The 15,543-nt window shown below is 31.5% G+C and overlaps 2 protein-coding genes across 2 annotated transcripts; both read right to left on the bottom strand.

Moving 5' to 3' along the window:
- Window positions 1-775: 775 nt before the first annotated feature.
- Window positions 776-2,801, bottom strand: LOC114295601 (RNA-binding KH domain-containing protein). The gene is made up of 2 exons (XM_082884522.1): window positions 2,716-2,801; window positions 776-1,742 (listed from the first exon to the last, which is right to left on the bottom strand). Exon 2 carries the CDS (start codon window positions 1,706-1,708, stop codon window positions 1,040-1,042), a length of 669 nt encoding a protein of 222 aa, XP_082740648.1. The 5' UTR covers window positions 1,709-1,742; window positions 2,716-2,801; the 3' UTR covers window positions 776-1,039.
- Window positions 2,802-6,064: 3,263 nt separating this feature from the next.
- LOC114314771 (BTB/POZ domain-containing protein At1g55760) lies at window positions 6,065-9,431 on the bottom strand. Its single transcript, XM_028261255.2, has 4 exons — window positions 8,643-9,431; window positions 7,681-7,826; window positions 7,279-7,397; window positions 6,065-6,946 (listed from the first exon to the last, which is right to left on the bottom strand). The coding sequence occupies exons 1-4, from the start codon at window positions 8,762-8,764 to the stop codon at window positions 6,344-6,346; spliced, it is 990 nt and encodes a 329-aa protein (XP_028117056.2). The 5' UTR covers window positions 8,765-9,431; the 3' UTR covers window positions 6,065-6,343.
- Between the last annotated feature and the right edge of the window lie 6,112 nt (window positions 9,432-15,543).

Raw genomic sequence — 15,543 nt, 5'->3', positions numbered from 1 at the left:
TTAGGAGGTCTAAGGGATTAAAGCTCTTCTAGTTTAATGACCTCAGATTTCTGAGATAAACCTATATATGCAGTGTGAATCGTGATGCATTACTTATGGATGGATCAAAATTCAATAGAAGGCAGCCCATGATTCAATATGACCAGAATAGATCATGTTGTGTTTCCATTTTCATTTTGAATTTCATTAGGTTGATGACTTTATAATAGAAGTCTGATGAACATCTTACAAATTACCAAGAGGGACAAAATGTTATAGCCAGAAAATTACAGCTAAGTGGGACAACTTACAAATGAAAATGCTGAACTAACAGATGGTATATTTTTTGTTTCATGCAAGCTAAAACCTTCGTATATGCCTCGTCATCTTTGCAAACAATTGTGGCAAATGGAAATATTTTTATCCCCAACAATAATTAGTGAAGGAATAGAGAAAGGGAAGCCAAACTCGTGGCGGTCAAATTTTTGAGTCTTGAATTCAAGCATCACGCCCATCAATTAGGCCAACCCCTTCTGGCAAATGGATTTGAAACATCTTTATATGTTGGAGAAAAATAAAGCCATAGGCATCAACTCCACAAAAATATACAATGAATTTGCTTGTGAGCTACTCACATCTCCCCTTATATTGAAGGCAGATATTATAGTCTCCTTGCGTGTGGAGAATGAATAGCTTGCCACTGAGGCATGGAACCAATCTCGCGACAACGAAGCAAATAAGACAACAAAGCGCTACAGTATGCAGTTAATTGTAACTTCTAGTTATGAAAGTCCAATTTGAAAGAAGTTCATGAAAATCAAAATCAATGGAACTTCTGTTGTTTAGTTTGATAAGCAAAGGTTTACATCAAAAAATCCACGACAATACAATGATGCCCAAACCTAAAATTGCAAACAGAGCCATATTTGGATATTGGCAGCAAAAATCAAATCAAGTTCTGCTCAAGGACTCACACATTCGACAAACTTCTTAAATCTACACCACATTTCGAAATTTTATAACTAGGGGACAGAGCCCAAAACAATGGTAAATATGACGATCAAAACCTTTCTGCCAATCTGGCAGTGACTGCTCTAAGTTTTGAATATACCTTCCCAGCGGGGGACCCTAAAATGAGACTACAGAGCGAATCCCTTGCAATTTTAATGTTGGCAAAAGAACCTAATATATGAATCTTGGTGTCTGCAATCACAATCCGCGTCTTTGTCGAGTTCTCAATGGCAAACTTTGTCTTCCCTCCTTTACCAGACAACCTACCGATCGCACGAGACAGGTGCTCACCTCGAAGGGTTTTCACATCCTTGATCTCAAAGGATTCAACATAAAGCTCGTCCATACGCAGGAGTGCGATAGCATCTATCACATCAAACCCTAGCATGAATGCGTGGACAAAATCTGCACTCTTTTGTAGGTTACTGATATCGGGCGTGTCTGGTTTGGTCTTCAATTCAACTTTGCGAGCTTTGAGATTCATACGGATATCAATCTTCATTTGATCATATATTGGATTGTAGATTTCCATCCATGCTTTCTTGAGGGGCGTGTACCGATGAGTCGGAACAGAAACCTTCCGAAACTGAACTCGACCTTCAGATATCTCGTGAGCTTTCAAAGGCTCAAAATTTGGCTTTGATGGAAAATTTACAGGCTTTGGTTGAGATGTAGGTTTTTCAATCTCCATGGCAGTGGTGCTTTCATTGGCTTGCATCGTTTAATCTCTTGAATAGATGAAGCAAAATCCACTTGAAATATTAAAATCCAAATCGATATTAGATTAGTTAAATCAAGGGCCATACTACATTCAATAACATTGTATAAAGAGCTTATGAAATGACAAAATGAGAATTAGTATATCAGTTGGAATAGATCAAACAATGTTCAAAGGTGCTGTAGCCCACATACAATGTACTAGTTACCAACCCTGGTAAATTTACTGCTCTACACAAACATGGATCGGAGAAAAGAGACACGACACTGGTTTGCGACCCCTACGGTAATGGTAGGAGGTCCACTAACATAAAAATAAACTCAAATGTTCACACGCACACGGATTTATTTCAACTCGGGTATTATTTGGTTGTGTTACAAGTTTTCCATGGCTTCTACAAAAAAAAGAAAAAAAGAAAGACCTTTTCTTGTTGTTAAGGCAAACTTCAAAAAATTTAAAAACAAAAACAAGTGCCAAGCTGTTGTTATGTGTTCAAAATTCTAGAAAACAAAAAACATGAAACAAGAAGGCCCTTGGTCATCTTGCTTTGATCCAAGAGACCACTCCATTCAGGTATTTTCAACACTCAAACTAACAGTTTCAACTCACATGGCAGCTGGAGAACTACCCAAAATATTCAAAAAAATTCCCCTTTTAGGAATTGGTTTAGCCAATATAATCCTTTAATAATTTTTTTTTTCCCCTTCTTCATAAAATATGCATACACCTGAAAGTTCACAACTTTTTGGTACAAATATTTCAATAAAAAACTAACGAAAAAAAAGAAGATAAAATTTGATAACAATTTTCAAGAATAACTAAAGGATTCAACTGATTATAAACTATGGAACACTTGATAAATATTTAATGCTCATCAACAAATCAAATTCGATACTGAGATGGTGACCATTCATTGGCTTCCTATCTTCGTGCATACATACAAATACAGATATACATACATATATATATATATATATAGAGAGAGAGAGAGAGAGAGAGGTGCTTACCAGATGGAAGGCCGGGGGGGGGGGGGGGGGGGGAGGGAGGGACACACAGAGAGAGCGAAAACAAAACTGTTGCTGCGTTTAGGTCAGTCTGCTCTCGTCTTCTTCTTCTTCGTTGATCAAAACCCTAAATAGGGTTAAGCTATGGATGGGCCCGCATATGTAAAGGCCCAAACCGCTATGAACAAGGGAATTTGGGCTTGGGTTTTAGAATGTTTGCCTAAGTGCGCCATAATCTCTACTATATACGGGTTTTTTATCCGTCGGTCCTAATAATTTAATTCATTATCTATTAGATTCTAAATTTCTATCTCGTATATCAGAAAGTCATATTGTATTTTTTTTATCTCGATTTTACCCATGCTATTATGAATTATGTGGTTTTATTTATTTCTCTCTCTCTCTCTCTCTCTTGCTCTCTCTCTCTCCCCGAAGGATATGGGTTTTGAAAAGTATTTCATGCACTGTTGTGTTGCAAGAGCTATTGATTGTGCCATTGTAATGTTGAGCAGAGATGAAGGGGTCACAACGTTGACGGCGGTGAAGAAGTTTGTGAATAAGACTCGACAAATGAACGGTTGTTTGTTAGGGTTGGTGAACATGAAAGCTACCTCTATGGCCCTTGGATTTGAGAGAGATAGTGTTAGATCTGAGAGAGATCAAGAAAATCGACATGAATGGAGATGGATGTGTCGACATTGACGAGTTCGAAGCTTTGTACCAGTTAATAATGGACGAGCGAGACGAAAAAGAAGACATAAGAGAGGCGTTCAGGGTGTTAGATCAGAACGGTGATGGGTTCATCTAGGTATTTTCAATGCTGGTCGGAGCTTCTATCTTGTTTAAACCAGTGATAAATTTATCAGTAAATTTGTTGAATATGTTTGCTTTTGTATAATACTTGATAAACTAAACAGTGATAAATTTATCATTTGTAATGGTAATTTTCCTTTTGTAATTTTTTTTACAAAAAGTCAGTGATAAATTTATCATTGAATCTGACATCGTCATTGTCATAATCTTCCTCCATAAATTTATCGTTTATTATGGTGATGATTAAATTTTTCTTCTGCATTTTTTTGTGTGCAAACAACCAGTGATAAATTTATCACTGAATGTATATTTGATTCTTGTGTTGGTTTGTAATGGTGATTGCTTGATTTTCCTTCTGTAATTTTTTTACAAACAAACAGTGATAAATTTATCATTGAATCTGACTTTTGATTCTTTGTATTGATCTATTAATATGAAAAATAATGAGAACTATTTTCTAGTAATGGCTTCTCATCTTTCTCCTTCATTCTCTTCACCATGTTTCTTCTTATTTTCTTTTGTTGACACTAGATCTAAGGAGGAGGTTGTGGTAGTAGTGACGTACTTGAGATGAAAAATGGATAAAAAAAAATATTGTCAGAGATAGGAGAATAGTGGCAATAGTGAAGGTTGCTGGAGGTGATCATCAGAGGTTGCCAAATGTTATTGTCGACAATCAGAAATGATTGACAATAGCTGAAAGGGCGATGGTGGGTCATGGTAGTGACATGTGCACAAAGTAAAGAAGTCAAACGTGTGGGCTATCAGGGATAGAATGGAAAGATGGGCTAAATTATTTTGGAACAGGATCTCATGGGTATTAAGTATGGTCCAAAGGACCGACCTATAACTCCCCCTTATTTTAAAAGGCAGAGAAAGTTAGGGGATTCTATTTACACCAAAAAATTTATTTAGTACGTCGAATTAAAATTTTAATTACTATTATATCCTAATATAAATTTATTAGTAAAGACAACCTCTATTAAATCTTAAAATAAAAAATATTATTTTTTTCTAATACACCCTAATCACATATATGTATTCTTTATATTTATTCTCAAGTTTTAATTGTTTTCTCTTTTTCTTCTTTCTTATTCTAAATCTCCAAACCACTCTACCAAAACTCATTATTATTATCAATATCATTATTTTTTTATCCTTGTGAACAAAAAAAAATTGAATAAATTTAAATAATAGATGAGAATAATAATAAAAATTATTTATTGAAAAAATCCTTCAAAGAGGAGGTAAGTATTGACATAAATATCAAAATAGAATTATTTATTTTTATATTCTTTTATACATAAAAATAAATATTCAATATATTTAATATCATTACTGTTCAAACTTTCATATTCAAATAATTATTTTTCCTATCAAAAAACACGCACAAGAAAATAAGCAATGGTTAAGCCATCAACTATAATTACGACGCACCTCCACATGAATGACTGACATTAACAGAACTTTGGAATGAACTTGAACAAACATACGTGTGTCAATGTTGTTGGCTATCTTGAAATCAGAATCAACAATGTACTGTATCCGAATCAAATAAAATTGTTTGGTATTATAAGTTTAAATATGATAATTTTATTTTTATTTAGACATACTTTGAAGGATAGTTTGAAAAAAATTAAAAAATATATCGAGAATAACATAAAATCCTAAATAATTAAATAAAGTATATTGAAAAATTAGAACAACTTTTAATAAATTTTTAGGGTAAATAGAACCTCCCCTTTTAAGTTTTAATGGGCCCGCATATCAAAATTCCCAAACCCCTATAAACCAGGAATATTGATTATGGGCTTGGGCTTTAGTTTGTTTGCCTTATGGGCTATAATCTCTGGTGTTTTAAAAGACAAGAAGGATCCATTTTTTAGTAACAGATGGGCCCGTTCAAAAAAAAGAGAGAAACAGATGGGCCCCAATCAAGAGCTATAAACCAGGGAAATAAATTGTGGGCTTGGGCTTTAGTTTGTTTGCCTACATGGGCCATAATCTCTACTGTTTTAAAAGGAAGAAAGCTTCCTCCAAAGTTTGGGTTTGTAAGAACATCTCCAATTCTAATTTTATTATTTTTTTTTATCAATTTTTAATTTGATAAAAAATATTCAAAATTTTTCTTTAATTTATTTATCAAATGTTCATCAAATCAAATGAGATACAGTTGAAGTTTTCATCAAATTTTAATGTTTATCAAATATTCATCAAATTAAAAATTCATCAAATCCTTCATAAAATCAAAACTGAATGGTGTTGGCTCCTAATGTACCCCTAGAGATATATCCTCTTGAAACAACAACACTTTGTGTTGGGATATTCTTATCTCACTTGATATTTCATTAGGAGCTTGTCTCATCTAAAATTGCTGTTGGCCGCCATGAAATTTAGTCACAAAATTACAAATTTATCAACAATAGTTGACATGAAAACCTTCAAGTTGGAGAAGTTGAGCATTGCACCAAGCATGCATGCATTTCTCAGATGAATATAGTCACTGAAGCGAAAACTAAATAACTTACAAAAGGTACAATTGTACAAGTAATTAAAACCATTTATATATAATACAATTTACATTTCCTTCTTAAAACCATTTACATCAATATATATATATATATATATATATATCAATCAGTAAGATATATTTTCCGTTAAAACCAATATTTGTACATGTAAGCAAAACACATTGCAATTTACATAAAAGAATGTTCTTCCATGGAAAACAACCCATGCACAACACAATTCTTCTAACCACCCATTTTTCATGGAGACGTGAAAAAGAATATACTAACAAGAAGAACAAACCATTGTTTCAGAAACCTTTCCAGGCAGCGAGGACTTCGTGGAAGATTTCAGCGATAAGTTCCCTATCCGCGCATTGCATAAAGGAATTGAAATCATCGCGAATGTCGAATATCTTACCAAACTTCACAAGATAACGCAAGCAACTCGCCTTTAGTTTTGGCAATTGATATAGAGAAGCATTTTGAAGCCTCTCTAGCACATTCCTAGCATCAATATCTTCAAGAAGACTCTCCTGGCACATCTCTTTCAAGTCCAAGATGTCATACTTGTCAGCAGCTCGGAGAAGTGCCAGTCGGTGTGTCAGAAATTCTTGGTTTTGTATGTTCCCATATATGTAATTGAGAAAAGCCTGGCAAGCCTCACTTGACATGTCAGAGATGTTTATGGTGGACAGTTCCTTCTCTTTGAGGTCATGTGAGAACATGCTGCGAAAAACAGGTGACCGTGCAGCGAGAACTGCACGGTGAGCTCCAATGCTTCCATCAGAAGCGTTGATTACAATGTCGGTGTGAATGCCTTCGGATAACATTTTACCAAGGGACACGAGGGCAGTCACATTTGATTGCTTTTGCGTGGATCCTTCAGCCCAGATGGAGCAAGGCTCTCCACCCTGCATGTTTTATGAAGCATATTTGTCAGGTAGAGGATAGATGCAAATTACAATACTGTCAAAAGTATTACTGCCATTCCTGTTTCATTAGTGAAATTTCACTATTTCCATACAACTTTGTTATTTGTACTGTATAAACCTTTATTCTGATTTATAGATTTTGACAAGGGGATTAGGCATGATAATCACAGTTGTCGACGGTGATTCTAAAATTCAATTGATCTCATAGCTATTCTTTGCTAAACTTGAGGACAGTTTCAAATGTTTTCGTTTATATGCAATCATTCTATTAAAATAAAAGACAGGTGTAAAAGTAGGTAAAAGAATCATACGTCTAAAGGTACAATCTTCAAATCAAGGAATTCAACGTCAATTATGAATTTCCCTGTTAATGGAACCTCAATTGCCCAAACAAAATCGTCGTTATTCTTGAGCTTCTTGTCTGTAATTTCTGCATCGACACAAGATGACACCAGGTAAACAACATTGACGAAAGAAAAATTATCAATGATAGACTTGATGAATTTCTCATCCTTAATTTGTTCTATCAACAGGTGTTTTAATGCTAATCTGCAAAATTCTATACCTAGAATTAACACAATTAAGACTTTAAGAGCATCAATTACAAACAAAACATGCACAATTGGGTGTTGTAAGCACTAAGAAATTAGTACAAAGTCCTTAAAGAATCTAAAGAACAAGAAATTAAGAAACATCTAATTGTAATTTATTACCTGGGTGAATCAAAGACTTGCGATCTCCCGCGGAGCAGACCACTCGAATGATAAACGATGCAATTGGAGGACTGTCTCTGGTTATATTCGATATTTCTGGGTACAGTTTAATGAGCAACGTTCGATTCTTCTCCACAGCTAAATGCCTTCAATTCAAATAACCAATTGAATTTAAAAAAAAAAAACAAAAAAACCCACTCTGCCCTCTGAAGACAGCATAAAAAAACAGAAAATAACAACTGCAAATCAAAACCAATTTTTTTTTTTTTTAAAAAAAAAGGAAAAAAGAAGAAGAAGAAGAGTTTTTCCAGGAAGAAGGAAAAAGGGATAATTTTCTTGTTAATATTCTGTTTTCTTCCTGAGAAAATTCAACAGAAGTGAAGAAATTAAAATTCGTAATATCTATTTTCATAATCTGGGATCATATGAAACTTAAAGTCATCTCAGCTGAGCCAAAAAACTAAAAAGACTACTAAAAATTTCTGGGTATTTTAGTTTTTTTTTTTTACCCCATTGATCACAACACAACAACCAATTAACATATGATTCACAATCTATATTGACATATTCTACTCTTCTCCATTTTCTGAGCAACCAAACAAAACAGAGCTGAAATTCAGAAGCTGATCACAAATCAAATTCATGGAGGTCTATTCCGATTGCCTCCCGAGAAAATTCAACAGAAGTGAAGCAATTAAAAATCGTAATTTCTGGATTTTCATCATCTGCGTTCATAAAAAACTTGAAACCCATCTCAGCTGAGCCTAAAAACTAAAACGACAACTAAAAATTAAAAAAAAAATCGGCTTATTTTACTTTTTTTTTTTTCATTGATCACAACACCCAATTAACAAATGATTCACAATCCAATTTATCATACTCTGTTTTCTGAGCAACGAAACAGAACAGAGCCAAAATTCACAGGACGATCAAAAATCAAATTGATGAGGCGAATCACTCACCAATTCCACTTGCCGATCTTGAAAGGATCGGACTTACGGTAGGTACAAGAGGCCAAGTTGTCGATCCGCCATTGGGCGAGGCGCGAAGTCGTTTCAACACGGTAAGCAGAGGAATCGCTCATCCTAGCGAAGGCCAAAGCGGCGGCAATTTCATGGATGCAATCGAAGAGTCCCTCGAACAACAACTCTCCGGGCTTCCCCAGGTTTGCTCCTCTCTCTCTTCTCCTTCTTCATACAAATTCACTCTCTCTCTCTCTCTCTCTCTCTCTCTCTCTTCTCTCTCTGCTTCTAACAAGTGTTGAAGAAGAAGGAGATGAAAAAGATTCTTGGAAACAATTGGGTATATAAAAATTAGATGAAGATTTCAAAAAATCTGTGTCACTTGCTTTTGGTTGGTTTGATTCTAGCGAGGGTTTCGGGCACGCAAGGATATTGATATTGCTTTACGCCATTGATGGTGAACTATGCAGGGGAGGGAAGTTTTTAGAGAGAGAAACAGAGTGTGTGTGAAGGAGTAAGGATCCTCTCCTTTCTTTCTCTACTTCAGTCCCTCCGAAGTAGAAGTAGATTCATTTTAAAAAAATTTAATGGTTCAGATTAGTTTTAAAAGAATTAATTTTTAATTTTTTTAATTAAATAATATAAATCATTAAATTATTTTTAAATAAAGCTTAATCATTGTAAAGAGATAGTTAAGCAGAAAAGCCAATGAGAATCCTTGCTCGTGTGTGAAGTGAGAGAGTGAAGGGGGGCAGGGGGTTCAGTTTGCTGATTTGTTGGGTTGCCTTCGTTTGGCCTACGATAAAATGAGATTTTTTTTTTTTTTGTTAAAATAAGTATAGAAAGATAAAATAAAAATTTTAATTTAATAAAATAAAATATCATATTTATATTATAATTATTTTTTTTTCATAAAAATTTTAAAAATTTATTCTAAATGAAACTTTTTAACATTTAAATTAAAATAATTAAAAAAATTAAAAATGAACTTACATCTCAAACGTTAATATTGGGGAATCCCATTGTCATCTCTCCATCAATGGTTTAATCAAAAAATATTTAGGAAAATATTTGGTAATTCAAAATTTTGTGACTTAAATGACTCAAATCTGTCAAAACGATGTCGTTTTACACTCAAAATATGTTAAAACGACGTCGTTTTACACTCAAAATATGGTGAAACGACGTCGTTTTGAGTGATTTGAACAATTTGAGTTACCAAATTTTGAGCTACATAGCATTGTTGAAATATCTATTATTTTTATTACTATTTATTTTTGATGATTTGATAAATGAAGAAAATTAGTTGAATATGGTAATGGGAAACGATTGGTATAACTAATTTTTTTTTGTATAATTTTAATTTTTTAAATAATAATTAAAAAATATCATAATTAAAGAATTTATAAGTTATAACTCAAGAAAGAAAATTGGTCATAATTAAAAAAAAAATATATATATATATATATAATTAGAGGTGCATATGATCTATTACTTTTAAAAGAGTGTATGGTAATTGTTAACAGTTATTTTAATAATGTAGGTATTGACATTTTTTTTTTTGAGTCGTATGTTTTATATAATAATATTAGAATGTGTGCATACTTGATGATTGTGTTGTGAAAATCAATCCGGTGAATATAAATATAGGATAAAATTTGTAAAAATGTAATAAATTTTATTTAATTATACTCACATCTCATTCAATAAGGTTAAAAACAAATTATCAAATAGAATCAAGGCATGTATGTATAGACATAGAAATAATTAAGATTAAAATATGTATTTAAGTAACGATACGGACACATAATCAAGATTAAATTATGAGACTCAATGTAAATTTTTTTTTTATTATAAAATTAATACTGTCTTTTAGTTCATTGAGATGAAAATGAAACAGAAAGTATTTTTATTTTTTAATGAATCAAATGTAAATTGAACCATCATTTTACAAATAAAGCACAATTCAAGGAAATTAGTGTAAATATGTCCTAATATTATATATATACCTCTGTGTGTATGATATGATGCGTAAGTTATTTGTATATAAATGTTTGCATCCTTGGAAAGGAACAGAATTTTCTTTATTGTTTTTGGTGCTTGCAAGCAAAGTATCTTGTTGTTGTTAAATTACCAAAACTGTGCTTAAAGATTCCAACTATGGTTTCATTTGCATTGTACTACTCTTTTTCTCTCATTAGTGTCTTTAGCACCCAAAAAGAGAAAAAAACACTTATACATCATTTCTTTCTTCTTTTTAAAAACAAGAAAAGAAGCTAATGCCTCGTCAATTCTTAAAGTTCTATAAGATCTATTATATTTAAAAATAATAAGAAAATCTAACATGCACTAGCAGTTTAAGGTTTTTAGAGACTACAATAAAAAAATTAAAATGAGACCTTATGCGATTAAGCTTTTGAAAAATTGAGGTATTTGATAATAAGAATTTTTTGGTAGTCTTAAGCGACGGATAAAATAACTAAATAGTTGATCCACTTTTACTATCATACCACATGAAAAATCACATAAAAAATAAAATATTTAAACAAAATATTATAATTTTAAAAAAACCTCTACTTTCTCATCATTAATGACAAGGGGGTGAATAGGGTCATCTTCACCAATCTATTGATAGTAAGAAAAGGCAAGAAGAAAAGGACTTCTAATCTTTTTTTCTTTTAGAAATGAAAGTTGGTGTGCCATGTACACAATGGTGTATAGAAGTATTTATTGGAACAAAATGTGTGGTTTAGATACATTTGAAGTGCAGTGAAGTCACACTTCAATTAATCAAGGCTGTCCATATTTTTTTCTGTGATTAGTTTTGTTTTTTAAATTTGTACATTTAACAATTTTTCCTCACATAAATGGCTAAACCTCATGTATACACATACATGGCCAAACTCTCTGCTATGTGAATGTCTTAGATCAGATGGGTAAGAGATCAAGTGGCTATGGAATGGGATCGCACTCAACAAACTTTATGGTTGCTGACTGCCCACTTACCTAATTAAACTAGTAGAGTATGAAAAAATATCAATAAAATAGAATGAATTAAAAAAGTGGTAAATATTAATTAAAGAGAGGAAGAGTATAGTTTGATTGCTGTGGGGACATTGATGGGGAAGGCTTGGAATCTTTGAAAACAATAAATTAATTTGTTTTATGGGTGCCATGTGTACCCAATCTGAATGCTCTTTTCCAACAGAGTGTAATTCCTCAGGGCAGGGTTGGCCCAATTATTATTATTACTATGTTATTTTAAAATATGTATGGTAATTGAATTATGTTTTATGAATTAATTGGTGAGTTATTTCTGTGCACTTCTATCTAAGAGATTAGTGATGTGGTAGTATTACACGCATCAATTAGTGTACTAATTAATGTACTAACACCAATTATGATATTGTTATTGACTCCACTTATTAATTATATTATAAATATCAAAAATCTTTTAAATTATGACACATCCTCAATTAGTATATTAGTTAGTATACTAATTGGTACATATAGTATTATTCTTAGTGGTGAGGGGGCCAATACTGGGCAAAGATTAATTATTACCGGGGCAAGATTGGTTATTTCCTCCATTATTGGACTGTTTGGTTAAACTTATTTCAAACAGCTTCTGATTCTAACAGCTTATTTTAACTCAAAAAAGCTGATTCTGAGAAGTTGCTCACCCCTTGCTTCTTATTATTAGCTTCTGCTGTGGACATGTTAATTTATGATTATACTCTTAAATTTTTTTTTATTTTTTTTATTTTTTTAAAAATAGAAAAAGACTCAAGTGGACTATAGATTATTATTATTATTTTTTATGAGAAATGTAGACAAACAAAAAATAAAAATTAATTGAAAAAACTATTTCACAACTTATTTAACAAACACTACTCAGCAACTTAAATTTATAATTCAACAGGTACACCAAACAGATTAACAACTTCTGATTAAAGTCATAATTTATAATCTGTTAACTTATAATCTATAAGCTGTTTTAACAGTTACACCAAACGGGGCCTATGTAGGTTATATATAGTTGTTTATTTATATTTAAGTTTGTACTATTTTTTGTGGTAATTGCTAGACTTGGTGATTATTAAATTTCTTGTTATGTATGCTATTGGACTCTAATTGTTTTGTTTGAAATAATTTTTTATGTGTGCTTACCCCCCTCTCCCCCCCCCTCTCCCCAAAAAAAAAAAAAAAAAAAAAAATTTATGATTCACCTCGATTATTGATTTGATAAGAAATGAAAAAAAGAGTAAGGGAGAACTCTTTTATCATGTTTAGCTTATAAGTTTGGTGATAAATGAAGAAAAATAAAAGTTTATTATGTTATAGATTTCATTTCTCATTAAAAGTGGTGACATTTTGTGAGGAAAAAATTGATTGATAGTATATTTTTTCGAATACCAAGATTGTCTAAAAAAAAAAAAAAAAATCCATATCCCTATGTCACAATACAATTGTTGAAAAGCATAATTATTTCTTTTTCTTTTCCTCACTAAATAAGAAACCACAATAATCTATTTTCTTTCTTTTTCTAATACCATTCAAATAGAATAATTAAATAGTATACACAGTACATACAAGTAATATTTTAATTTTTTTTTTATATTTATTTTACCAACATTCAAGTAAATATCATTGTGATCGAATATGGGATTTTGAAAAAAACTGGAGGTTGGGTTGGGTGGGACTGATGGCTGCTAAGTTTTTGGTCAACAAAATTCATCATATCATCAAATTGCGTTAGTGTAATATTGGTCAAACTCCACTATGATTTTTTAATCATTTTTTGATTAATTTTTAGTAATATATATATATATATATATATTTATTTATTTATTTATTTATGGCTCAATAAGCTAACAATGAAAGAAAAGCCAAGAAGAAATTCATCAATTTTTTTAATAATAATTTTAATCTAAAAAATAAAAAATTTGCTAAAAAACGTAATTACCAAATCCGTCCTTAGTTTTTCAATATAAAAAGATTTTTAATTTTTCATAAGCTGATGAGAGAATTTTTTTTCTTTTTCCCGGCAAATATTACCTTTGCTAATAGTTTGATGCCCAGACCAATGGAGGATTTTTAAGAGATTTCTCTCCAACTTTTGGCATTTATTTGTAATAGTGATTTGTTAAATTTAAATTTCATTAAAGTGTGATTATAATAGCTTAGTCTTAGTTGTCATGTACTAATACTTTATACTAATAAAATAAAAAGCATAATCAAATCCAATACAAATTGCACTAGTCCCGTCCAATTAACAAACAAAACTGAACTGTAATTAATTTTTACCCAATCATTGATTAGATTTGGCTTTGCAATAAAAAGAGAGACTAGATTTGGATTCATATGGGTGGTGATGTAAACCCATGATTATTCTTAATAATTTTCTATTTTTGTTTATTTATATGGACATCATTGTCAAGGAAATGAGAAGTTGTTCAAAGCACCCAATATATATTTTAACTGATTTTCGTATTTTATTACATTCTTTTCTTGGGCCTAAAGTCTCATTTTAGACATGGTTCCAAGACTTCATGATTGAATCGAAGAAGTAGATAGAAATGGCTTCTCTTTAGTCTGAGTAAGATTGGATTATATTGTCTAAACACTCAGATTTTATTACATTCTTGTCTTGGGCCTAAAGTCCCATTTTAGACATGGTTCCAATACTTCATGATTGAATCAAAGAAGTAAATCGAAATGGTTTCTCTTCAATTTGGGTAAAATTGGATTGTGATGTCTAAACACTCAGATTGTGCCATCGCGACACTATTTCTAAATTAATAGTATAAATTTTCTATATTCATAATCCATTAAATATTGAGGCGAATATTTTGCTTGAATCTAATATTAAATTTATAAATAGGTGAATAAAATTTAGATTATTAATTTATAGAAAATGTTAATTTGTCCAATTTGGCCTAATCATAGAGGGGTGACTTATGGGGTTAGGCCCTAAGAAGCTGAGACTCCAAATGTTATTCTTAGATGGTACTACATAGAAGAGCAACTCAACCATGTAACGATAAGTCGCGGACTTACACATAAGAGGAGATTCGAACACATATTCTTGACACTGGATACAATTTGCTCATGCCTAAAAGGTTTATCCTACCAACTGTATATGTTGTTGCCCGAATAACTAGTTCTCAGATAATACAATTTGAGACATCAAAACTTTTGCCTTAAGGCCTTTTTAAATAACCCCTTGAGTTTTGATATGTCCAATTTAATGTCTAAACTAGAGGGAAGCTCGTCCCCAAGTAATTTATGAGTAATAATGAGAGTTAGTGTTGATGAGTTTATAATAGAGTAATGTTAGAGATTTTAAAAATTTTAAAAATTCTATTAAAATTTCTATCAAATGTCTCACATGGGTATAATGTGGGTCCCATCACACTATGTAAGATATTTGATAAAATTTTTAATAGAATTTTTAAAATTTCAAACATTTTATGTTTATAATAACCACTACATAGACCTTATCTATAATAACCACTACATTAGATAGTAAGATTGAGCGTACCATTTTGCATGATTTGATCGACACATTTTTAATGAATTCTTGTCATATAATGTTTTATCAGACTAATAAAATGTAACATCAAATAACACAGTCCTATGCCATCAAAATTTATTGTATGGGCCCACATTAGTTTTTTAGTTAATTGCCCACCTTATACTCCAGGAGCTTCAAAAGCTATCAACATTAGATATTCAATTATGTAAAAAAATCTAATATTATTACGCTTTAAACATATAATAAATTTAACAATTATAACAATCAACCCATCATAAATTTCTATGGCAATCAAATTTATTAAACTATATGTGGAGATTCATGTTTATTGTACAAATAATATTATACGAATTAATAAAATTT

Source organism: Camellia sinensis, chromosome 8 (assembly GCF_055761805.1).
Source record: "Camellia sinensis isolate YWXY chromosome 8, ASM5576180v1, whole genome shotgun sequence".
In the NCBI taxonomy this organism is placed as follows: domain Eukaryota; kingdom Viridiplantae; phylum Streptophyta; class Magnoliopsida; order Ericales; family Theaceae; genus Camellia; species Camellia sinensis.
The sequence above is the reverse complement of the archived record's forward strand: the minus strand, read 5'-3'. Positions and strand labels throughout refer to the sequence as shown.